This window comes from Anolis sagrei, chromosome 1, assembly GCF_037176765.1.
Source record: "Anolis sagrei isolate rAnoSag1 chromosome 1, rAnoSag1.mat, whole genome shotgun sequence".
Taxonomy (NCBI): domain Eukaryota; kingdom Metazoa; phylum Chordata; class Lepidosauria; order Squamata; family Dactyloidae; genus Anolis; species Anolis sagrei.
Window position 1 is genome coordinate 229218953 of NC_090021.1, and position 25517 is coordinate 229244469.

The 25517-nt window shown below is 41.0% G+C and overlaps 1 protein-coding gene across 2 annotated transcripts in view; it reads right to left on the reverse strand.

Annotated features, from left to right (window-relative positions):
• Nucleotides 1-2409: 2409 nt before the first annotated feature.
• The window catches only part of RNF25 (ring finger protein 25), a 29318-nt gene continuing 6210 nt past the window's right edge, over nucleotides 2410-25517 (reverse strand). Inside the window, exons 4-10 of one of the 2 annotated variants that reach the window (XM_067460613.1) lie at nucleotides 25384-25451; nucleotides 24147-24216; nucleotides 23940-24011; nucleotides 21980-22126; nucleotides 21331-21420; nucleotides 20370-20504; nucleotides 2410-6714 (exon numbers count right to left, since the gene is read on the reverse strand). In XM_067460613.1, the coding sequence (XP_067316714.1) occupies nucleotides 5980-6714; nucleotides 20370-20504; nucleotides 21331-21420; nucleotides 21980-22126; nucleotides 23940-24011; nucleotides 24147-24216; nucleotides 25384-25451 (1317 nt within the window). In that variant the 3' untranslated portion in view covers nucleotides 2410-5979. Of the gene's footprint in view, nucleotides 6715-14890; nucleotides 17304-20369; nucleotides 20505-21330; nucleotides 21421-21979; nucleotides 22127-23939; nucleotides 24012-24146; nucleotides 24217-25383; nucleotides 25452-25517 lie in introns of those variants that run through there. The other variant, XM_060773399.2, reaches the window with a different exon arrangement.

A 25517-nucleotide genomic window follows, 5' to 3' on the forward strand; every position in this document is an offset into this window, starting at 1 on the left:
ATAGCCATGTTCAAATATTTGAAAATAATGTTATCGCTAATATTGAGAATGATTATTTTTTACTATTCCAAAGACCAGGACACAGAGCTGTAGACTCCAGCAACAGGAAAAGTGATTCTATTCTACCTAATGTTTGGGAAAAACAATGAGAGTTAGAGGTGTCTGAAGAAGAGTCCCCTTCTCTGGAGGTTTTTAAGGAGAGACGAAACGGCCATCTGTCCAACTGTTGGAAGTGCTTTGATTATGTATTCCTTCATGGCAGGATGTTGGACTGGATAGCCTTTAGTGTTTGTTCCAACTCTATGATTCTATGAAAAGGAGATACATTAGTGCAAGCTCTGTTCATGTGCCATGTGGCTCATCCATTTTGTAAATGCTAACAAGATTGGCTCAACTTGAGGGCAGGTTGGTGCACGCTGGATATTTTGAACTGTAATAACCATAAACCTAACTACTGGCTATGTTAGCTGGAGGTTTTGAGAATTGATAAGAATATCCAACTACTTCATCACACTAGAGAATGAATTCACTTTAAATCTGGTTTCTGCCTCTTGCAGTATCCTGGGGTTTGTAGTTTAGTGAGGCTGCTAAAGGCTCCTCCCTAAACTACAAACTCCAGAATTCTACAGAAGAAAGCAACCGGATTTAAAGTGAATTCATTCTCTAGTGTGAAAAGAGGCTCTAGATTGCTAAATAGTAGTCTAGAGTTGACATGCACAACTGTGAAGGGAATGGGAATCATTCTCTACCCCCTTTTCAATTTTGGCTTAGCATGTATACTCATGTATAAGGATATCGGGTTTGGGGGCACAGTTATGGATTTTGATATGATGTGGATAAATCATTGCCACCATTTTCCCATTAAAGTATTTTAAAAGGGCCAGGAACAGTGCTGCGGTGGAGAGAGTGGAGGATGCCGGTACCTCTTTTGGGTTCTCCAAGAATGGACTAATGCAGTATTTCTCAACCTGGGGGTTGGGACCCCTGGAGGGGTCACGAGGAAGTGTCCGAGGGGTCGCCAAAGACCATCAGAAAACACAGTATTTTCTGTTGGTCATGGGGTTTCTGTGTGGGAAGTTTGGCCCAATTATATCCTTGGTGGGACTGAGAATGCTCTTCGATTGTAGGTGAACTATACACTTGTAACTCACAAGTGTCAATGTTTATCTTCCCCAAATTCCACCAGTGTCCACATTTGGGCATATTAAGTATCTGTGCTAAGTTTGGTCCAGATCCATCATTGTCTGCGTCCACAGTGCTCTCTGGATGGAGGTGAACTACAACTCCCAAACTCAAGGTCAATGTCCACCAAACCCTTCTAGTGTTTTCTATTGGTCATTGGAGTTCTGTGTGCCAAATTTGGTTCGATTCCATCATTGGTGGAATTCAGAATGCTCTTTGATTGTAGGTGAACCATAAATCCCAGCAACTACAACTCCCAAATGACAAAATCAATCCTTCCCAACCCCACCAGTATTCAAACTTGGGTGTCTTGAGTATTTGTGCCAAATTTGGTCCAGTAAACGAAAATACATCAGATATTTACATTACAATTGATATCAGTAGCAAAATGACAGTGATGAAGTAGCAATGAAAATGATTTTATGGTTGGGGGTCACCACAACATGAGGAACTCTATTAAGGGGTCATGGCAATAGGAAGGTTGAGAACCACTGGACTAATGCAATAAGCTCTTGCTTTTTAACCATTTTACTCAAAGGACGGAATGGTTCCTAGTTGCATGACAGTTAAGGTACAGTACTTACATTGAAGCATGTTTAAATCAATCCAGTTTTGGGGGACTAACGTTTTCACTAAAATTTCTAGAATGTATTGTTGAAAGCTTTCATGGTCGAAATCACTGGATTATTGTAGGTTTTTCGGGCTGAAGGACCATGTTCTAGAAGCATTCTCTTCTGACATTTCGCCTGCACCTATGGCAGGCATCCTCAGAGGTTGTGAGGTTTCTAGAATGATACAGTAATTTCTGCCATGTCTAAATTTTCAGGGGGATTTAGGCCTCTGACGCATTGAGAGAAGTAAATGTTTCCTTTGAGAATGGTTTGGTGGGAAGGGTTTTGGGCCAATTGTCAGGCAACCCAACTAAAATGTTTAATTTTAAAGAAATAAGGTTTTCCAGCGAGTGCATGCAACTGCCTGCAGCATTTTGCCCACTCCTGATTTAGTAGATATTGCACAGAAAATAACTAACACGTGTACAATTGTGAAAGATAAGGACATGGTTGTAATAATTACAAAACTATTAATAGATTTCACTGAGACGTTGACCCATAAAGTACTGAAATTGATGCTTAAACAATGGATCATAGACAATCTATACATGTACTAAAAGGTTTTTTATGTGCTCAGAAAAAAATGCCAGGACAAACAAGAAAACACAGTTCTAAATGAAGTTATTCAGAGGTATTTAATAGGAAGACATCATCCATTCAAGGCAACGTTTTATTTGTGTGGTACAACTATTGCAGAAAATGCAGCATTTCAGCCATTGCAAACTCCAAAAGAATCAGATAACCAGGTATAATTTTTTTTTATCAGAAAGATTTATTCAGGTTTACCACTGTCTTCTTTTTAGGCTGAGAGTGTACTTTACCGAAGGTCACTCAGGCTGGATTTACACTTCCATAAAATGCAGTTTCAGAATGCAGATTAACTACACTGAACCGAATTGTGTGGTAGTAGTAGACTCATATAGTCCAGTTCAATGCAGTTAATCAGCATTCTGAAACTGCATTACATGTCAGTGTAGATCCAGCTTCAAAAGATTTCCATTCCCGAGTGGAGATTCAGACCTTGTTCTTGCAGAATACCAGTCTAATACTCAAACCACTACTGTGTGCTGAATAGCAACCATTCAACAGTAACTTAAAAGCACACTACAGTCTTGGTGACCACAATGAAAAATAATGGCATTTACTTAATGATTAAGCCAAAGCAGCCACCACTCCTCTTGGTGTTCCCCCAGCAGTGGTGGGAGTGTCCTTCGGGGTTGCTGAGCCAGGGGGTCCTGGGTGGATGGCCTCCCATGGGGGTCTGCCTCCAGGGGCAGAACGGGAGTGGGAGGCTTGAAAGTCCCTGGGCAGACTCTGAGATGGAGTGGGCAGATCGGGGGACGGCCTGGCAAAGTGGAACTACTTAGAAGAGTCTGCCACCTTGTGTGACTGTGGAGTGGAGCAAACAACTCCACATATGTATGCTTGTCCACAATGCCCTGCCTCATGCACAGAGGAAGAATTGTTTAAACCTGCAGACAATGCGGTCGCTGTTGCCTGTTTTTGGTCAAAAATTAATTGACCACTTGTGTTCCCTCTGTTTTTATCAGTTTTATGTTTATTTATGCAATGCTTTGACACAATATATAAATAAAAGCCAAAGATTTAATGCTTCCATATGCTCAAATGCTGCAGATAACACTATTGTTCCTGGGTTATAAATGTCATTTCCTAATTGGTTCTATCATAAAAACATGAAATATGTTTATTAAATTGCAAAAACATAGTATCGTTGTTACAGATGTGGTTTTTGGAACGATACCATTTTCACTGCGTTACAGATTTATGTGATAAGCATTAAAGTGAAACAGATTTTAATTAATTAATGTGATATAATGTTTTAAATGTATGTAATTATTGGATTTTATTATGTATTTTATTATATGTACATTGGAGGCATTGAATTGTTGCCGGCTGGAAGCCACCCTGGGTACCCCCTCCCTGGGGGTTGAGAAGGGTGGGGTACAGATATCTGAAATAATAATAAAATAAATAATCATAATAATAATAAAGTATATCATGTTCATTTTGAACTGGTTGCAGTATAAAAGTTCCAGAGCTTAAAAAAAAAGGATATAGATGTAATCTTTTACTCCTACCTGGACTTGCCTGTTCCCTCTGAATGTAGTTAAGATCTTCAGTGCCAGAGACAAAACAGATTTCCCTCAATTTATGAGCTTTCCTGTCTGTAATAGGAAGGATTTGGGAGTGGGGTGTTGTTGTGAACATGGAATTAAGATCTATGAGCTTTACCTTTCCTGGAGGATGAAGACTGGTTGAGTGATATGCCTTTTAACATTTTTAGCAAAACTAAGGAGGATGAGAAAACTTGGATCTACAGAATTGACTATTAGCTTGTGGTCTTCTAAACATAAAACACCAATCTCTGCAAGTTTGTTTACATGTCAGCCCTATGTATATTATTAGTAGACATGCTTTCATCATGACACATTATAAAGGCTATTCCAGTAGGCTGTGAAAGTTCAAGAAGCACTTCTGAGTAAGTCGAGGCATATCCTTTGATGTAGACCAACGGTTGCAAATGAAGCTATCCACCCAGACAAGTTTTGAAAGTACTGCCAGTACAATGTTCTTATGAAAGTGGGCATTTCAGTACTATTTATGCGAGGTTGGGGGTGTGCAGAACAGCACCTACTAATCTTTCAAATATTAGCAAGAAAAAATATGTGTGGGTTCTTTCACTGCATAAGAAAAGAACTGGACATTGTGAAGGCTATTTGGATTTTCATTTGAAAACTTGCATGGCGCAATCATGCATTTGAATACATAAGAGTGGGAAGGTGATTCTAATGTACCACAGATGAAAAAAAAATCATGAAACACCCTTGGTAGGGCGGGAAGACATACATCTTTGTGATTCTGAAAGAAGCAATATCTGCAGGTTCTCAAAGTGATAAGAGGAAGAAAAGAAAAGGGCTGATGCAACCAATAAAAGTGATTGAATTACAGCTAGTAAACAAAGAAAATTGGGTTGTGAGTTTTCCAGGCCGTATGGCCATGTTCCAGAATCATTCTCTCCTGATGTTTCACCTGCATGTATGGCAGGCATCCTCAGAGGTTGTGAGGTCTGTTGGAAGCTAGGAAAATGGGAATATATATCTGTGGAATCTCCAGGGTGGGAGAAAGGCATCTTGTCTGTTTGAGGTAGGTATGAATGTTTCAATTGACCACCTTGATTAGCATTTAATAGCCTAGCAGTTTCAAGGCCTGGCTTCTTACTGCCTGGGGGAATCCTTTATTGGGAAGTGATTAACTGGTCTGGATAGTTTCTTGCCTGGAATTCCCCCTTTTTTTAGTGTTCTTCTTTATTTACTGTTCTGATTTTAGAGTTTTTTTTAACACAGGTAGCCAGATTTTGTTCATTATCATGGTTTCTCACAGGCAGTAAAAAGACACACCTTGAAACTGCTAGGCCTTGGACATTCCACAGACATATAAACCCAATTTTCCTAGTTTCCAACAGACCTCACATCCTCTGAGGATGCCTGCTGTAGATGCAGATGAAACGTCAGGAAAGAATGATTCTGAAACATTGCCATACAGCCCTAAAAACTCATCAACCCAGTGATTCTGGCCATGAAAGCCCTTGACAATACAAAGAAATTTGTTTTGTCTCTTCTAATCCTCCAAAGTGGCAGCAGACTAAAGACCTTGAATTTTAATAGTTCCTAAGCCAAACTTGATTCAAACACCCTATGTCTAGCACTAGTATAACACTGTTCTTATGAACCCTATCAATATCGCTGGACAGTAAATAAAAAGACTGGTTCACCATTATTTTAATAGTACATATTTTAAATACTGTCATATTAAAGAATGTATTTTTCAAAGCTTCTTCTTTAAATTAAGAAATTTCATCCTCACCTCTATAACAAAGTGGAAGATCCATGGCCACGAGTGACGATTATTTATTCCCTGTTGAAATTCTTCACTTACCACCACAATCCATCAGCACCATTTTGATTTTTTTCTGAACAGCACATTCCTTTTTCAAAAAAACTCATGCGACCCAACAAATTGTAGACAACCATGCACCACAGCAGAATTCCACTATAGTTCTGCTTTCCCCACAAGATAATTTGAAGGCAAATGGTTGATAGAAAGCCTAACAAAATTGTCTGTATTTTCTCCTGGGGGGAAAAAGGGGATATTTCAAATCTATCTGTTAGAAGCCTTCTTCAGCTTCTTGGCTATGCGATCCTCTCCTTGAGTTTGGTCTGGATCGACCTTGTCCTCTTGACATTTTAGGGTAAGAACTATATTCTCTGTTCTTGGTTTTTACCCATCGCCTGCAATCCTGCGTCCCACGCTGGTCCTGCAACTTGGCGGGCTCCTTGGGTTGACTATGGCTAACCTCTATGTCATCATTTCCTCTGTCTTGGGCTTCTGTTTTCTGAACTGGCTCCCATTTCTCTCCAACGTTTTCCTTTTCTCTTAAATACACCCCATCTTGAACTGTTGAGGCCTCACTGGTGCACAGCTCTCTTTTATCCGTGTGAACGGGCCCTTGGTCTCTGCTGAAAGGTTTTGTGAAGTTTGGGCTGTACTTCCCAGAGTTCCATTGCCCTCTCCCTTTCCTCCAATTGGGTCTTCTACTGAAGGCCCTGGGTTCTCCCTCAACAGTGGCAACACGTGTTTCTGCTGGCACCTCCATGGCCTTGTAGTGCAGATGCCAGCCAGGACCTCGCAGAGATGGCTTCTCCCCTTGCATCCTCTCTCTTTTACTGTGCTGATGGAAGGTAATGGATGGTCTCTCTGTTTTCTCTGGTTCATTCCCTACTGGAACAGTCTTTATAGTCCCCTGAAGATTTTCGGAACTTGTAGGTGGCTTCACCTCCTTCTCTGAATCCATGGCATTCTCTGCAATGGCCTCCTGCTCATACTGAGGGGCACCTGATGGCTAAGAAAAAGAGGTAACACGATGAAAAACAAAAAGCACACGAATCCAGCACAATTTACTCTTAAGCCCATGTTAAAGGTAATGCTAAAGGTTTTCCCTGACATTAAATCTAGTCGTGCCCAACTCTGGTGGGTGGTGCTCATCTTCATTTCTAAGCTGAAGAGCCGGTGTTGTCCATAGACACCTCCAAGATCATGTGGCCAGCATAACTGCATCGAGCGCCGCTACCTTCCTGCTGAAGCAGTACCTATTGATCTACTCACATTTGCATGGTTTCAAAATGCTAGGTTGGCAGAACTTGGGCCTAACAGCGGGACTCACCCTGCTCCCCAAATCTGAACCACCAACCTTTCGGTCAGCAAGGTCAGCAGCTCAGCAGTTCAACTCGCTGCACCACCAGGGGGCCCATGTTACCAAGAGCTAAAATGTTGGTGTCACTAAAGACACGTTTAAACATTGTAAGGTTCAACATGCTACTATGAATAATACTACACGGATAGGAAGTAGCATTTTAAGAAATTACTTTCATCTCTCAATATTTTTAATTAAATATTTTCAAACACCCCAAAAGAAAAGGAACAATACTTATAAGTACATAAACACAGATATACTTAGACAATGGTTGCTTAACAAACATACATCTCCACCTGTCAACCTGAAACTACTAATATATAAAATAAATTAATTTTAAAAGTGGATTTCCAGCTTCTCTTTTGTCAGTTTCTCTATAAATGTAATATTCATAGAGAAACATTTAAATCCAGCAAATTGTTTACTTACTTACTTATTTATTTATTTACTTTATTTGTATACCGCTCTTCTCAGCCCTTAGGTGACTCAAAGCGGTTTACAACAATTTAGGTATACACAATACAAAATCATTAAGCATTTAAAAGCAATAGCATCACAAATCATTAAACATCAATATCAATACATCACTACATCAATATAACAAATCCATCAGGTTTCATCAATGAAATCAGAATCCAAACTCGTTATCCAATATTCCGTGTTCCGATAGTCAGTCAATCAATCACACTGCTTAGTCAAATGCCTGTTCAAACAGCCAGGTCTTTACTTTCCTCCGGAATGCCAGCAAGGAGGGGGTCGATCTAATATCTGCAGGAAGGGCGTTCCACAGCCGAGGAGCCACCACTGAGAAGGCCCTGTCTCTCGTCCCCGCCAGGCGTGCTTGTGAAGCCGGCAGGATCGAGAACAGGGCCTCCCCAGACGATCTTAATGTCCTAACTGGTTCATAGGAGGAGACGCATTCGGACAGGTAGGTCGGGTCAGAACCGTTTAGGGCTTTAAAGGCTAAAGCCAGCACTTTGAATTGTGCCCGGTAGCAAATTGGCAGCCAGTGGAGCTGGCGCAGCAGTGGAGTGGTATGCTCCCTGAGTGCCACTCCTGTTAACATCCTGGCTGCCAATCGTTGGATCATTTGAAGCTTCCGAGCAGTCTTCAGAGGCAGCCCCACGTAGAGAGCGTTGCAGTAGCTTAACGGGATGTGACTAGAGCATGGACTACCGTGGCCAAGTCAGGCTTCCCAAGGTACGGGCTTCTGTTTGTTTTAACATTTGGAAGTGAACTAAAATTCCGTTACTGTCTAGTCTTCTGTAGTTATTTTTCACTTTTGAGCATATAAAATGCTTGTTTCTGTTAACATGTACTGCAGTACTCTGTCATGATCCTTTTTTGATTGACTAAAAATCCTAGTAATGTAAGTTCTGACTTGAAGTTAGTTCTTGTTTTAAGAATTTTTTGGATTACTGCATGTCTTTGCATCCAGATTTCTTTTGGTCTTTTTTCAGGTGCACCACATATTGTAATAAGACCCTTCATAAATTTCACATTTCTAACATTTATTATTTGCCCTTATACATTTTTGATATTTTGGAGAGGGGACGTTAAATGCCACCAGCACTTCAAGAAATTTCCAAGGATATAATTAGCAACCATCTCTTGCGACACTAGACAGAATAGTGCAGCAATAGTTCTTATAACTTGAAAAGGCTATTCAGCATCATGACTTCTCTCCTTGTACAGATTAGTTATTCTGGAGTTCTAAAGTATTTCAAAATCCAAAACTGTCCACCTGGGTTGATGAGTTAGTGACACTTATGCTTTCTTATGGTTCAGTGTGCACAAGCTTTGTTTAAGGCACAAAAATATTTAAAATAAAATAATGGGTACTTTATCCATTATCAGGGCGGAGGCCACAAAAGGGTGCTAGAGAGAAAACAATAGTCTGTTTTATGGACATGGAGGGTGGGTTAAAGGAGTAGAACCACTTCCCTGTTTTCCTGTTATTCTCCCCACCCATGTTCCTGTCATGGAAACAACCGTCCTTTATGATATGGGAGGGGGGGAAATGGTTTTCCTCCTTCAACTCCCCCCCCCCTCCGTAAAATGGTATTTTTCTCTTACTAGTGTCCCCTTATGGCCCCTGCCTGGATAATAGAACAGTGCCAAATATTGTATATTCAGGCTGTAAGTATAAAGCAGCACTGCTGAACCTATGGCACATGTGCCACAAGGGGCACGCAGAGCCCTCTATCCTGGGATGCACACTGCCCCACTTCCTCTGCCCCCCTTCTGCCCCTCCCCCCTGCTTCTTTCCCTTGGCTGTTCCCACATGCAGGTTCCCCCTCTTGATGCTGCTGCTTTGCTTCCGCCCCTTTCCTGCTTGCGCTTTGTTTCTCTCTGTTGCACCCGCTGCAGGTGCCCCTCTCTCGTGAGCCAGTGGAAAGGATGGAGGGAGTGAGGCAGAAAAAGCAACCTGTAGGAGCAGAGGTGTAGCTCGGCAAGTTTACTTGCTTGCTCTGCCCTTCACTCCGCCCATGCTGGCTGCAACGTGGCCTGATGGAGCAGGGAAGGACTGGAAAGCAGCCTGAGAAAGGGCAGGGGAGCTGGGAGTTCAAGTATCAAGCTGCCTCTCTGGCAATTGTGTGTGTGTGTGTGTGTGTGTATGTGTTAAAGTCTGTTTCAGCTGCTTTAAAAATAGAACTTCTACTCTGAGGTTTTTTATGAAGTGTTTGATTGTAAATATTAAGAAGGAGCAAGTTTACAGTTTGGAATATGTTTCTGTATTTAACTGATTATAAAAGAACATAAAACGGGCAGGAAAAATCTGGCATTTTTAGTCTCCTTGTTAAGATTTCAGTTGATAATAATCACTATAGAAAGCAAGAAATCAATATTTTTTCTTTTGTGTTAAAAAAGTTTCTCAAAAACAAAGGAAGAAGCCAGCTAAGACTGCCTTTCTGCCCTTCCCTCTGTTTCATGCCTCACCTCTGCTCTCCTGTTTATTCCTTTCCTTACTAGCTACTAGTAACAATAACAACAGCAACCCCAGAGGCCATGCAGGAAAAGCACAAAGCACCCCAAAAATAATGGTTATTCAGCCTTTGTAGTAGTAGTAGTAACAATAAGAACGAGCTGCTTATCTGTAACCATGTTTCTTCGAGTGGTCATATCTGAAATTTGCACATATAGGTCTTCCGCGCATGCATGAAGCAGTTTGATATTCTCTAGAAGCTCTAACTGAAACATTTTGGCAGTAGCCCCTCTCATTCTCTCCAGGATGGTATATAGCCAGTGGGAGAAACTATACCTTCAGTTCCTTAGCTGCTACAGAAACAGCTACGGATACCAAGGCATGATGAACAGCTGGGAGGATGGGTGGGGATGTGCAAATTTCACAGATGACCACTTGAAGAAACATGGTTACAGGTAAGCAAGCCATACTTCTTCTTCCTGGTCTCTGTGAAATCACACATATGGGGTGATGAGCAAGCTACTGACTTTGGAAGTGGGGAGTCATGCCACACAAGAGAAGAGGAAAACTCTGGCAAAAACAGCATCCTTCCTGGAAAAGGAGTCCACTTTGTAGTGGGAGATAAGGGAAAGGGGGGTGGACCACATTGCCGCACAGCAGATGTGTTCCAGAGGTATGCCCTTCAAAAACGCTCGAGAAGTAGCTACTGCTCTTGTTGAGTGGCCCTTGACTTGAGGTGGAAGATCTTGATGTGAAAGCTGGTAAACAACGCAAATCATGGCAATAATCCAGGAGGACAAATGTTGTATTGATATCAAGAAGCTAATAACATCCCTGCGATATTTCAGAAAGCGCTTGGGTGATTTCCTGTGCGTGGATGTTCTATGCACATAAGAAGTCAGGGCCCTTCTAATGCTCAGCAACTGAAGGGATTGTTCGAGGGAAAAAGAGGGGTTCTGGAAGAACACCAGCAAGATGATGTCTAGGGACATGTGAAAGTGAGAAACAACTTTGAGCAGGAACCAAATGTCTGTACAGAGGACTACTTTGTCCTTATTGAAACATAGGCAAGGCTTGTCTACCTGAAGGGCACAGAGTTTGCTGGCCCAGCTTGCAGACATAACAGCTACAAGGAAGGCGGTTTTCCAGGATAGGTAAGAGAGGTTCACCAATGTCAGAGGTTTAAAGAGAGATTAAAAGAATTGAGATAAGTTCTAAACTCCACACTGGGGCCAGGAGGCATGCTGGAGAACAAACATTCTTATAAACCTTTAGAAACTGTTGGACCAAAGGAGTCAAGAAACAGGAGAGGTGACTAACTTTTCTCTGTTACCATGAGATTGCCACAAGGTAGCATTTCTGAGAGGAAAGGGAAAGTCCTGCACTTGACAAGGATATCAGGAAGTTAAGAATCATTAACATAGTTGCAGAAAGAGATTCGACATTGGCATGTTTCAGGAAGGAGGTAAAGTGATGTCACTTGTATGTATAGGCACACTTAGTAGACACCTTTTAGGCAGCCTGAATTATGAGTTTCACAGCATGGGAGACGCTTGGCGTGGACGTATCCTCCAGGCTGTAAGGTGCAGGGACTGTACATCTGGATGGTGCACCTGGCCATTCTGGCAGGTAAGTCTGGTCGGTATTGCAGGTGGTGAAACTCATTCTGGGATACCTGAAGAAGTGGAGCACACCAAGCTTGCCGCAGCTACCACGGGGTGATGAGAATACAGTCTAGGTTGTCTGCTAGTAACTTTGCCAGGGTCCTTATTATCAGAAGTGCTGGTGGAAATGCATACAGAGACCAGGGAACCATGTAAAAAGAAACGCGTCTCCGAGGCAGCCCAGTACTCTCCCGGCAGAAGGCGCACACAGAACTGGGCTTGTTCTATGGTAGGAGGACAGGTCCACCCATGGGAGGTCCAAAGATGAAAGAGGGGCGAAGCTCCTGAGGGTGGAGGCACCATTCGTGGTAGGAATTGGGATCCTGTTCAGGGAGTCGGTTAGGGTATTCTTTCCTGAGAGATGGAGCAAGGTGATTTGCTTCCTTTGTGGGATACACCAGTTCCAAGTTCAAAGAATGAGAGTGTTGAGGCTGTAAGAGTGTGTTTCTCTCTGTTTGTTGATGGAGAACTTGGCGGTTGTGTTATCTGTCAGCTATTGGACCGCTAAAACAACATATAAAACAGCACTTTTTATATTTAAAGCAATACAGCTGAGAACTGCATATTTAGAGTCGATTGGGGTAATCTGTAGAGGTGATGCAGATATTTGATTTGGATCAGGACCTTGTTAACAGCTTGTTTATTTTAACTTATGTTGTACTGTATGCGTATGTGTTTGTCAAACGTTTTTGATACAGCCAATGGGCTAATCAATAAAAAGTACTACCTAGCTATTATGGAGCCCCTGGTGGTGCAGTGGGTTAAACCCCTGTGCCAGCAGGACTGAAGACCGACAGGTCACAGGTTCGAATCCGGGGAGAGGCAGATGAGCTCCCTCTATCAGCTCCAGCTCCCCATGCGGGGACATGAGAGAAGCCTCCCACAAAGATGATAAAAACATCAAAATCATCCAGGCATGCTCTGGGCAACGTCCTTGCAGACGGCCAATTCTCTCACACCAGAAGCGACTTGTCACTCCTGACACGACAAAACAAAAACAAAAACCTAGCTATTGGACCACCTACTCTGTCAGGGAAGGCTTAAACACCTGCTTTCTCCATGGCTAACATCTCAAGGTTGATGTGACACTGACATTCTTTGGGAGACCATGTGCCCTGGACTGTAAGGTTGTTCAGGTGGACACCCCAGCCTTGGAGGAAGGAGCTCACGCTTAGGATCCTGGAAAGTTGCAGTTGGTGAAATGGCATCCCTGCGCAGGCATTGGATTGCCTTGTCCACCATCTAAGAGAGTGGAGGACACCAGGCGAGATGGTTAGCAAGGAGTACATCGAACATTTAAGGAAACCAGGTTTTGGAGGGGACACATCCAGAGCTTGACAAAGGAGGGCACTGCTGTGGTGGAGGCCAAGTAGTTAGACTACATGGCCTCCACCACAGCAGTGCCCTCCTTTGTCAAGCTCTGGATGTGTCCCCTCCAAAACCTGGTTTCTTGAATAGACTGAACATGTCCTGCAGACACATGGGTCTGTACTGCTGCCTGTAAAATCGACAACCTCAGGTCTAGGAATTTTCTGACATGTACGCTTTTTCTTTTATAGAGTCCAGTATTGTCCCTAATAAACGAATTCTGATAGAAGGGTCCCTGCTGAGGGGAATCTCAGTAACTGAATGCCATAAAACAATACAAAATGAACAAATAGCTCCATAAATAAAACATCTATAATAAATTATAACAACTACTCACAAAGTTTAAATAATTAAATAAAACCTATACTTCTATTAAACCTAGGAAGTAATAAAACTAATCAGTTTAAAAAAATTGGAAATAGCAATGGATCTGATTTCAACTGAGGCGTTATTTATGTTGTTTGTTGATTTGTCCTGTCTGATTGTTAATTGTTGTGGATCGACGTCGTCGATCCTGTTGTTGCATTGTTGTGTTTTTAATTGCACTGTAAACTGCATTGAGTCGCCTGTTAAGGGCTGAAAAATGCGGTATAAAAATGAAGCAAATAAATAAATAATAAATAAATCTTCTTCAAGCCTCCACTAGTAATTTGTTTTATATAGAATTCTGTTTGCTTACTGTATTGTATATATATATATATATTGGTATACAGCTTTCCCTTTACACTATGTTTCTTGAGGTTGTAGGAGGGGATGCAGACCACATGATCAGACCTTAGGCTCCCTTAGTGGACAGTCTTCAGAGACGCTATTAGATTTGGCCTGTTAAGAGCAACGTCATGTTGCTATTGAATGTAAGAAAGATGCCTTGTATTATCTGCACAGAGAAACTACTTTGAAATCTATCTGTAACATGATATAGAAACAAGCTGTTTTATGGGAGAGATGTTTTGGGTCACTTAAAAGAACACTTCTGAAGAACTGCTATATTTTGTGCATTGGCATAATCTCTGTTCCTAACAGATCAGAGACAACTAGGTTATCAGTCTAGCAACTGAAACTGCCTTGTATATGGGGTTATATACCACTGAAGAGAAGAATTTACTCAAATGAGTTTCTGGTTATTCTATGGAAGATCATACTTCTACAAAAGTTATGATTTTAAATGGTTGTGAATGCAATTTTTCTAAAAAAAACCCAAAAAACCTCAATTAAAAATGGTTTAAATAACCATTGTTATATAATTTATAATAATTAAATATAACAAGGGCCTCCCTGGGAGTTGCCATTACCAGAGATGAAGAAATTGTGACAGCAGGAAGTGTTATGCCATCAGGGGAGGTAACCCAAGACCTTCTTAGGCTGGGTGGATGGTGCCAAAAGTGCTTGCTCATACAAAAATGCCTTCTTACGAGCCTGAGGGGGTAAAGGAGAGGCAAACCTGGTGAGACTGGACCACCCCACCCCCCACCCCCCCCCCGGTAAAGGGGGCACATGAAATGGCCGTTGGTGTCCCAGAGCTTCCTTCACAGACCTCACATTTCTTTTAAAAGGTAGATGACTTTAGAAAAGGTGAGGCTAACTGGTCTGATTGCTGAAACCAAATCGAAATCACTAGGCAGGAAGGTGGTCAAGATAGTCCGGTAAAAATTGGAGGCAATCAAGTCCAACTCACTAGGCAGAGAATAGTCAAAAACTGTTGGGAATCAGGAGCTTTTAGGCTAAAAAAATAACCCTTTCTGGGGGTGATTCCACCAAAATATAGCAGAGTGCTAGATGCACAGTTCATAAGCAGCAGAAACTTACATGTAATGAGCAAGGATTGGCTTCCATTCAACAAGATGGAACAGGATTGCAGATCCACAACTTATAGGATCAAAAATAATATGTTTATTAAAGATAAAAGAAATCCATTTAAGATAGGAAAGGTTCTTGGAGCTAACTAACTTCACTGAGCTATCTTCTAAGGAAAAGGAAAAAGGAAAAATAATAAAAGTAACTATATCTACGACATCTTGCCTTAGACAATGGCAAGATGCTTCCTCACTCTAGAGAAGACAAAGGAGAAGAGGCCAGAAAATGGAGACAGGCCACATGGCCAGCCCCGGGCAATAAAAATACCTTTAAAAGAGGAAGTTACGTTTCCCTGACGAGATCACATTTGAAGGTATTCAAATGGGGAGGAGATAGTGCCATGCAAAGATGAGTAAGACAACCCACTTCTTAACCCCTTCTTAAAATCAACTAGCTAGAGGAAATTGGGGAGGAATCCCTCAGTCTATGTAGGCTAACTACTCATTGAGAGCTGGAGACTTGTGCAGTCAGGGATGAAACCCAACAATCCCCTTCTTTTCATCTGGGACTGCTCAAGTCTATCACGTTCAACATCTTCTTCAGCTTGCCATGAGCTTGTCTGGGTAACGACTTTGTCAGGAGGTCTGCAATCATATCTTCCAATTTGCAATATTCCAGCCTCATAAATCCTTCTTCATATGCATTCTTTACAATATGATATTCTGTATCCACATGTTTGAGTAGTGGGCTGATTCTCTTTCTTTGGGAATATTTTAGACAACCTTGATTGTCTTCAAAAACTTCTATTGGTGTTGGTTCATTAATTCCAAAATGAAGCAAAACCATGTGAAGCCATTTCAGTTGTTTGCATGCTTATGCTGTGGACATATACTCTGCTTCAGTTGATGATGATGCAACAATCTTTTGTTTTTGTGTTGTCCAGTCTATCAGTGCATCTCCATAGCAAAACAGGTAATCACTTGTCGATTTTCTGTCTCTAATGTTATTAGCCCAATCTGAATCCACATATTCTTTAAGTATGAGGTTACTGGTAGCTTGTAGTGTCAATTTGAGGTTCAATGCCATAGCTGAAAACAATTCTTATTTTGGCATTCTGATGTCATAAATCCAGAAATCCTGGGTTTAAAATGGACTCTGTATAATCCTAGGTAGTGACTGGCTGTTAGAATAACCTTTCCATCTCTCTCCACAGTACAAACACCATCACAAAAAGTAATTCTGCAGCCCTTTCTTTCCAATAATGAAAGTGCAACTAGATTTGTCTTTAATTCTTCGCTGAATTTTACATTCTCTAGATAAATATTATTTTTAGTGTTCAAACAAGTCAGCTTTACTGTACCAATCCCTGTGCACTTCACTTTGTGAAGGCCAATCCCAAATACAGAAGATTCACATTGTTCTAGATGCGTGAAATAAGCTTTATTTGAGAAATAATGATAATTTGCACCACTGGCAATAAACACATCTTCTTTGCTGACTTTATTTCTGGATAACTTAAAAAGCAAATCTCTACATGAATTATCTCTCTCTTCCAGCTCATCTGTGTCAGAAGCAGGCACAGTCAGGCTTGCATTTCCTGTTACAGAGGGCTTGTGTAGGGGGACGCAAGTAGACCCACTTGCAGAATCTTTGTAATTCCAATGACCTCTGCCTGAAGAGTTACCAGGAGTCTCTGCCATTTGGCCAGGTTGCCTAGCCACAGGAGTTGCTGAGTTTCTCAAATTCACGTTACTGCTTTTTGCCTTCCAACAGTTTCTTTGAAGGTGGCCAAGCTTTCCACAGAAGTGGCAAATTCTGGGGCCTGCATTTTGAAACCTTTTGCTTTGGCTGTTTGCAGCTTTTAGAGCCATTCCACCTTTGTTTCTAGTGCTGCCCCCATGCCGGTGAAGAAATTGTATTTTCAATTCAGAGATTAAATCGTCAAGAGACAAAGGATAGCCTTTGTCATGGATATTTCTCAAAATTAATACAGAATCTTTATAACTTTCATTAATGTGCAGGTAAATGAGAGAAATAATCATTTTATCACTTATTGTTTCTCCATTTGATCTTAATTGATCAACCAAGGAACATATTTCTTGCAGAAAGACATTTAAGTCATCTTCTGAATGCATTTTAGTTGTAAATAACTTTTGGTATGCTAGTGTGATTTCTGCTGTTGAGCCTTTTCCATAATTTTGCTCCAAACGACAAAGCATGTCTTTAGCTGTTTCCGCATTTCTCACAAATTCAAAGACCCTCTCTGAGAGGGCAAGGGATATAATCGACCTCACCCCTCTGTCGATCTGAAGCCATTCATCACGTCTGGAAGCTTCCGCAGCAGGAGGTTCCCCTCGAAGGACTTGTAGCTGTCTGTTGGTTAGAGCTAGTTCAAGCCTTTGTTTCCAATTCAGGAAATTCCCTCCTTTATCTTCTAGTTTGGGGAGATTCACAGAAGATTCTTCCCTGCTTTCCATGGTTGTCAGCTTCCAATCAAGGGAGAAAAAAAATCCCCAAAATCAAAATCAAACAAAAATGCTCCAAAATCTCTTTCAGAAACTTTCTCTACTGCTCTTTGCAATGCAATCCTTTAAATTGCTCAGCATACACATTCTGGGCCTCAATAACCCATTTTGGGGAATCGGGAGCTGTTAGGCTCAAAAGTAACCCTCTCTGGGGGTGATTCCACCAAAATATAGCAGAGTGCTAGATGCACAGTTCATAAGCAGCAGAAACTTACATGTAGTGAGCAAGGATTGGCTTCCACCATTCAACAAGATGGAACAGGATTGCAGATCCACAACTCATAGGATCAAAAATAACACAACAACAGAGAAGAAACAAACAAAGACATCTAATCACCTCTCAACAAAAGTTTGCTCTAGGCACTGTCAAGCCATTATATGCTAATCAAGGTGGTCAGTTGAAACATTCACACCTAGCTCCAGCAGACAAGAGTCTTTTGTCTCACCCTGGTCATTCCACAGATATATAAACCCTTTTTCCTAGTTCCAACAGACCTCACTACCTCTGAGGATGCTTGCCATAGATGCAGGCGAAACATCAGGAGAGAATGCCTTTAGACCATGGCCATATAGCCCGAAAAAACCTACAACAACCCAGTGATTCTGGCCATGAAAGCCTTCGACAATACAAAAATAATATGTTTATTAAAGATAAAAGAAACCCATTCAGATAGGAAAGGTTCTTGGAGCTAACTAGCGTCACTGAGCTATCTTCTAAGGAAAAGGAAAAATAATAAAAGTAACTATATCTACTACATCTTGCCTTAGACAATGACAAGATGCTTCCTCACTCTAGAGAAGACAAAGGAGAAGAGACCAGAAAATGGAGACAGACCACATGGCCAGCCCAGGGCAATAAAAATACCTTTAAAAGAGGAAGTTAGTTTCCCTGAAGAGATCAGATTACTAGGTATTCAAAGGGGGAGGAGATAGTCCCATGCAAAGATGAGTAAGACAACCCCCTTTTTAACCCCTTCTTAAAATCAACTAACTAGAGGAAATCGGGGAGGAATCCCTTAGTCTATCTAGGCTAACCACACATGGAGAGCTGGAGACTTGTGCAGTCAGGGATGAAACCCAACAAAAACGGTCCAGTCAGAGGAAAAATGCAACCAAGTCCAAATCAGTGAGCAGAAGATAGTCAGAAAATGGTCCTGTCCAAAAACAAAAGGTCAAAAAGTTGTGCTTGTCTTTTCAAGAGCTAAGAGAAGTTCCAAACTGCTGCAATGGCAGCAGACAAAAGGAACTGAGGCTATAGCCCCTTCCACTGGCTATATCCCTTCCTGGGGAGAGTGGTGGGGCTACTGTCAAAATGTTTCAATTAGAGCTTCTAGAACTCTGAACTGCTTTGTGCATGCATGGAAGACCCTTATGTACAATTTCACAGAAACTTCAAAGAAAAATGTTAATAATAACAGCAACAACAACCTCAGGGGCCATGCAGTCCAATCCTCTTCCACCATGCAGGGGAAAAAAATCAAAGAACCTCAAAGAAATGGACATCCAGCCTTAGTAGTAGTAGTAGTAGTTGTTATAGCAGCAGCAATCCCAGAGGCCATGTAGTCCAACCCCCTTCTGCCATGCAGGAAAAGCACCCCAAACAGGTGACCATCCATCCTTTGTAGTAGTAGCAATAATAATAATAGCAGCAGTTTTGAGATGCAGTTTGAGCACTCAGTCTCTAAAAGATTCGCCATCATTGGTATAAGGTGTACAGTATATGAAACATAAGTTAACTTCATACTGTTGGGGAATCTGAGCTGTTAGGTTCAAAAATAACCCTTAGTTAGGGCAATTTCACCAAAATATAGCATAGTACCAGGAGTAAACGCCATAACCAGCAGAAACTTACGTGTGGTGAGAAGGAATAGCCTTCTAACCTTTAGGATGGTTTAGGATTGTAGAGTCAGAACTTGGGGTTCAAAAATATTTATTAAAGTAAAAAGAAATACATTCTTGATAGAAAAGTCTTGAAGCTAACTACTTACTAAATCTCATCTTCTAAAGAAGGTAAAAGGTAAAAAAGTCAATGCAGCTTCATTCTGCCTGCAATGAGGCAAAATGCATCCTCACTGAGAGAACGAAAAGCAGAAGAGGAATGGTGGAGGACAAATTTCAAACTTAAGAGGAAGATCCCTCACATAATTCCATTACTATGTCATCGAAGGGGGAGGGGACAGCGGCTAGCCGTAAAGACAAAAACAAAGCCCTTTGGGAAGCATAAATAGGAATGTGAGGAAAGTAATCCCTGAGCTTAGGCCTTTCTCTAGTCTAGCTACTCACTGAGGACTAGAAACTTCATGACACAAAGACTTGTCCAGTCTAGGGACGAAACCCAAAAAATACTTAGACTTGGGTCCCATCTCCAAGATAGCTCATTATGTACCCATGTGCAAATAAAGGTATTCCAGAATATTTTAGAAAATCAAAAATCCAACGTATTTCTGGTCCCAAGTGTTTCAGATAAGGGATACTCAACCTATACCAGTCTCCAAAGTATTCTCTCAGTAGTCCTGATTGTCGGGGAATCTGAGTTGTTAGGCTCAAAAATAACCCTCAGTTAGGGTAATTAAAAAAAAAAAAAACAGAGTGCCAGAACATAATTCCATAACCAGCAGAAATTTACATGTGGTGAGCAGGAATAGCCTTTATCCTTTTAGGATGGCTAGGGATTGCAGAGTCAATCTTAGATTTCAAAGATTTATGGAAGGAAAAGTAAATATATTCTTAGAGCTCACTAAGGTACTGAAACTTCATCTTCTAAAAGAGACCAAAGGTAAAAAGGTCCATGCAGCTACATTTGGCCTCGTAGAGATGCAAAAGGCATCCTCACAGGGAGAAGAAAGAAAGACCAGGCCACATAGCCATCATCTAGGGGCAATACTTTCTTAAAAGCAATGCACAGGAATGTGAGGGGATGGGATTTCCTAAGCTTGGCCCTGTCTATAGCTACTTTTTGATGACTAGGAATTTGGTATCATGCATGGGCAGTCCAAGGGTGAACTCTACACTGATAATTGCACTGACCTTTTGCAAGCTAATGAAGTACCGATTGCGTTCTGCCTCAGGGTCAATGATGCCTCCTTTTGCTTGTTGCCTCTGATAGATCAAACTCAGTTGTTCTCTGTGCAGCCTCATTGCTGTGTCTGGCTGGTACATTTCCTGTGGGGGAGCGAAATGTTATGCCTTCTAGCAAGAGTGGATTTCTTTGGCTCTGCTCTACAAGTCTGTTATATGCCCATATAAGTAATACAAGTGCAATGCATCTGGTTTGTTTCTAGAAGGGCAAACAGAAGTTTGTATCTGTATAGATAGCTATGCACTATGGATGCTAGGGCTAAGGAATATGGGGCCCTCTATGTGTTGTTTGACTAGAATATGCATCGTTCGTTATGCATGTTATGCTGGCTTGAATTAATGATAGTTGCAGACCAGCCACATCTGGAGGGCCAGACACTCCTCAATCCTGATGCATATTGTGATCTGGAAAAGACTCAGCAAAGCTGATTAAGAAATTCTAGATAGCTCTATTTATTAACAGAGAGGAAGCATCCTTGCTGCATTTCTTAGAGCACAAGAGGACAGGAAACAGGCCAATTTTTTCCTAGTCCCCGCACAGGCTGCATCCTGCCTCAAAGCAAGTTCATATGGAGTTTTTTTTCCCTGCAGTCCTTCTCAAAATGGCTACAGGAAGTCACTCTGTATTTCCATTTTGAGAGGAAGTGAAGGTATTTGGGAATACAGGGTTCTGGAGTGCTTCTGGAGTACTATAGCTGTATTTCAGTTTGTTTTCCCGTGCATGGGGACTTTGTGCACAGTTTTTGGACAATGATTGCATGGAAATGACATCATTTTTAAATGGGAGGATTGCACAACTGGTGCATTCCTTTAAGGGCTACAGAAGTCAGGTCCAAGGAATACACTCTGCCCAGCCATGCATAAAGGGAAGTTGGCTCCTGTCAGAAGTTCCTTCTGCAAATTCCCTCACCATTGGCTGTTGAGGTGGTGGTGCTGCTTGTAATGTTGCAAGGTCATACACCAGAGGCTTCCTGCACACAGGACATGGCACATCATCTTCCTGTACAGGAAAAGAAACAACAACTTTAGACTCTGATAAGAAATAAGGAACTACTCTATTGAAAATCTGCAATTTCTGCTTTAGCAAGTAGCAAATTTCTTTTTAAAACTCCTCCCCCCACCCCTAGCAATAAGGTCATGGTGATGAGTAACAGAATTGTGATCTATCCCTCAAGTGTTACTGGTATCGCTTGGATCCCAAGCTCAGTTGAATGACTTTTATAAACCACATTAACTTTCCTATAGATATTATGGCCATTGAAGATTTCTTCTTTTCGGATATTATTGGATCGTCTTAACACTACAAACGCTTATGTTGGAACAAGAGCAAATATACTGTTTATTGACCCAGATTTTTTACTGTATCCACTGGCCACAGCTTTATTTTTATTAAACAAAAGAACCTACAAATGAGAATACACACATGATTGCTACCCAGCCTGGAAAATGTTGTTCCTATATTATCATACAATAACCTCAAAGATTACTCCAGCCTCAGAAAACATTAGTAGTCAAAATGGCCAGTGAACTGGTAGGAGCAATTGCAATAGATAAGGTACCATTGCATCTTTTGGCTGAGATGCCAACGTTGGTAATCTTTCTTTTCTCTGTGCACGTTTCTCCTCCTCCATATGCTGTGTATAACTGGCAAGGCAATATGAGTGGAAGTAATGGTAACACGGAGTCTTAATGAAAGCTTCATTTTCCTGTACAGTGGAAGGAACAGATTATTATGAATATATTATGTCAAGCACTGTATGATTTAAAGGAAGTATCACAAAGTCTATTACTATGAGAATTTCCATTTCATCTTTGCACTACGAAGATGTTTGGATCCAAAACAGATGTAGCATTATGCATATAAATCAAATTGCTCCCTTCCTTGTAAAGCTGTCTAGAGCCTCTTTCACACTGTCCCTATATCCCAGGATCTGATCACAGATTATCTTCTTATCCCATATTATCTGGTAATGGAGATTTAGGGCCCTTCCATACAGGCCTATATCCAAGAATATCAAGGTGGAAAATTCCATAATATCTGCTTTGAACTGGGTTATCTGAGTCTACACTGCCATATATTCCAGTTCAAAGCAGAAAATGTGGGATTTAATTCAGATGTGTGGAAGGAGCCTCATATAATCCAGTTTAAAGCAACTAATTGGGATCAGATCCTGGGATATAGGGCAGTGTAGAAGGGGCCCAAGAGTAAGTCACTTCAGAAGGACAAACAGCAGGAGATTGTGGCAGAGCAGGGGGAAAGAAAAATGTCAATTTCCTCTCACGTGTTAATGAGAAGCACAATAATGTCTAGATTTTGGCCAGTGGTATTGACCTTATTTACAATATTGGAGCCTCAATTATTTTGGTCAGGTATACAACATTTTCTGATAATTTAAAACAACAACATATATACTATTTTGATTGTTGTTTGGATGGACACCTGAACTAAGGTTAGTGAGTTCTTGACTCCTTGCTTTACAAGATGAGAAAACAAGCTTAAAGTCATTGAAACTAAATTAGTATTGGAACTAACTTTAGCAGGCTCTTGATTCTTAGCTTTTCAAATGAGGAAATAGGCTTAACTGTGATGAAACCAGCTGTATCAGGAGTTGACAGTTTCATTAAACTGCTATGTATGTGGCCAGACTGGTATGTCTGACGGTGATCTCCCGGATAATTCTGAGAAATCCTGCACACTAGATAAAAAATATCTAACTGCTGTAACGCTGATGCCTCTGGATACTATACAACTATTCTTGTATTTGGGTTTTGACCATCAATACCTAGATTGTCTTATAAATTGTTGACCAGTTGGATGGACCAGAATGTCAAGCCCTTTCTATTGAGAAATATAATCGCTTTACATTTACAATGTTTTTGCAAATAATAAGAATGGGCATCTTTGGCATTATTTTATAGCTTTCTGGTAAGATACATAGCCACCATGTGCAAAAATGAGGAGTAAAATATAATTGCTTTATCAGTTTAGCTTGGGTTAATGGCTGAGATTTACAGGAAGGCATCCAAATGATGAAAAACCAACTAGTCCCAGTTTGAATATAGGGAGAAATAAGGGTCTAATCCCACTGTGTGCACACACTTTTGTCTTGCTCTCAAAGCCCAAAGCATTAATTTATTATATGCAGGGTCTCAAGACCTCCTGGGTCTTGAGAGGTGCTAAGGTAAGGTTTTGGATGGGATGTAAATGGAGTAAAGTCAAGTACTCTACTGAGACACACTGTGTACTATGTTTCTAAGATGATGCCTCCCAGAGTGTTCTTGAGAACTCAGTATAACATCTATTAATTTGTCACATTCTCTCACGTTCAACCAGGTTTCCCATTTCACCACCATTCAGAGTTTACCTGGCTTTCTTCTTGCTCCCTCATGTATCACTACATACATACTCCCATTCTGACTTCCTTCCTGAGTGAACCACATCATCATCTTATATCACTGTTGTTGATTCCACAAGTTCCCAAAAGGTTAAATCAAGAAAGCAATCTAATATTCACTTACTTGAAAACCATACAGGCAAATCACACACTGGCCATGCGGGATGTTATTGTCAGTAAGAATTTCCTTTCCTGTCTGTGAAGAGATGGAGAACCAGTATATCAGGTCACACATCAGAATCTCAAAAAGACCAAACTGGATTTGTCCTGAACCTTTAGGTCTGGACAGGCATCCAAAATAAGTTGATTGCTCCATCTTTTGTTTTCTTACCTCTATTAGCTCATACAACATAGCAGCACCAAGTCGGGCCTTAGCAATATTTTGCAGTGTCTGCAAAATCCTAGAAGAAACAAGTGTGTCCTTAGACCATTTATTAAATATTTAGAGGAGTAAGAAAGCAATACTTAAAGGACTGGCTAAACCTGCTCAGTGCATTTCCAAAATTACAGTCTAAAAGGCAATTGCCCCTAGTTCAGTGCTCCATTTTCTACTTCTGAACATGTTGAAAGAATGTGGAATCAAGAGAGGTATAAGTAATGTACCCCCTTGCTCACACCAATGTTGTTACAGAACAAAAACAGTGAAGAAACCATGGCTGTAGGGTGAATAATCCTGTGCTGGTGTGATGCGGCAGCTACGAACACCAATGTGATTCTAGGTTGCATAAACTGGAATATAGTGTCTAAATTGAGGGCAGTCACAGCCCCTCTCTATTCTGCTTTGGACAGACCTCAACTGGAATAATGAGTCCAGTTCTGGGCACAACAATTCAAGAAGGATATGGAGACGGTAGAACATGCCCAGAGAATGGTGGCCAAAATGATCAAAGCTCTATCTAAACATTAGGAAAAGATTCCTGACAGAGTTGATCAACAGTGGAATAGATTGCCGGAATAGAATAGTCCAGTGGAGTCTCCTTCACTGGAGGCTGGATGGTCGAATGTTGAGGATACTTTGATTGTGTCTTCCCTCATGTCTGGGGTTTGGACTGGGTGGTCCTTGGAGTCTCTTCCAATTCTATCTTCCATAAGATTCCAATATTTAAGAATACTAAGTGGAATGATGATATTAATTCAGCCTGCTAGGTCTAACCATCATCGTGAACTGGGCACTTAGATGGTGATGATGAAATCTCAAATGGTGATGATGAAATCTCAAGGCAGAATCCAAATTAGCGACAAGGGCCCTCAAACCCTTAATGTTAAGAGATAGTTTCACTAGCTTTATATTAACCAATATGTATATGTTTCATATATGACTGCAGCAAGTAGTCTAACAATACACCTTTCTTCCCTTGCTCTCAAAATGAGTAAGATAGCAACGGCTTGATCCATCTTTGCAATGACATAGTTGAAATAGAAAGAGCTAAAAATGGATAATTGTTAAAATATAATGGAAACAAAATAAGGTTTTAGCACTGCGCCTTCCAAAGAAATTGTGAAAAGGAGGAAAACAACTTTATCTTAAAGGTTGCACTGAATGGTAACACTGAATGGATCTTACTTACTTCTGAATCTGTTCATCTGACAGCCCTCTAGGATTCTGAATTGTTATTTTTGGCACTTCCTTTGGATACTAAAAAAACAAAAACAAAATTAAGTCAAACCAATAGTACAACCATGTAATATGGTAAAAATGACA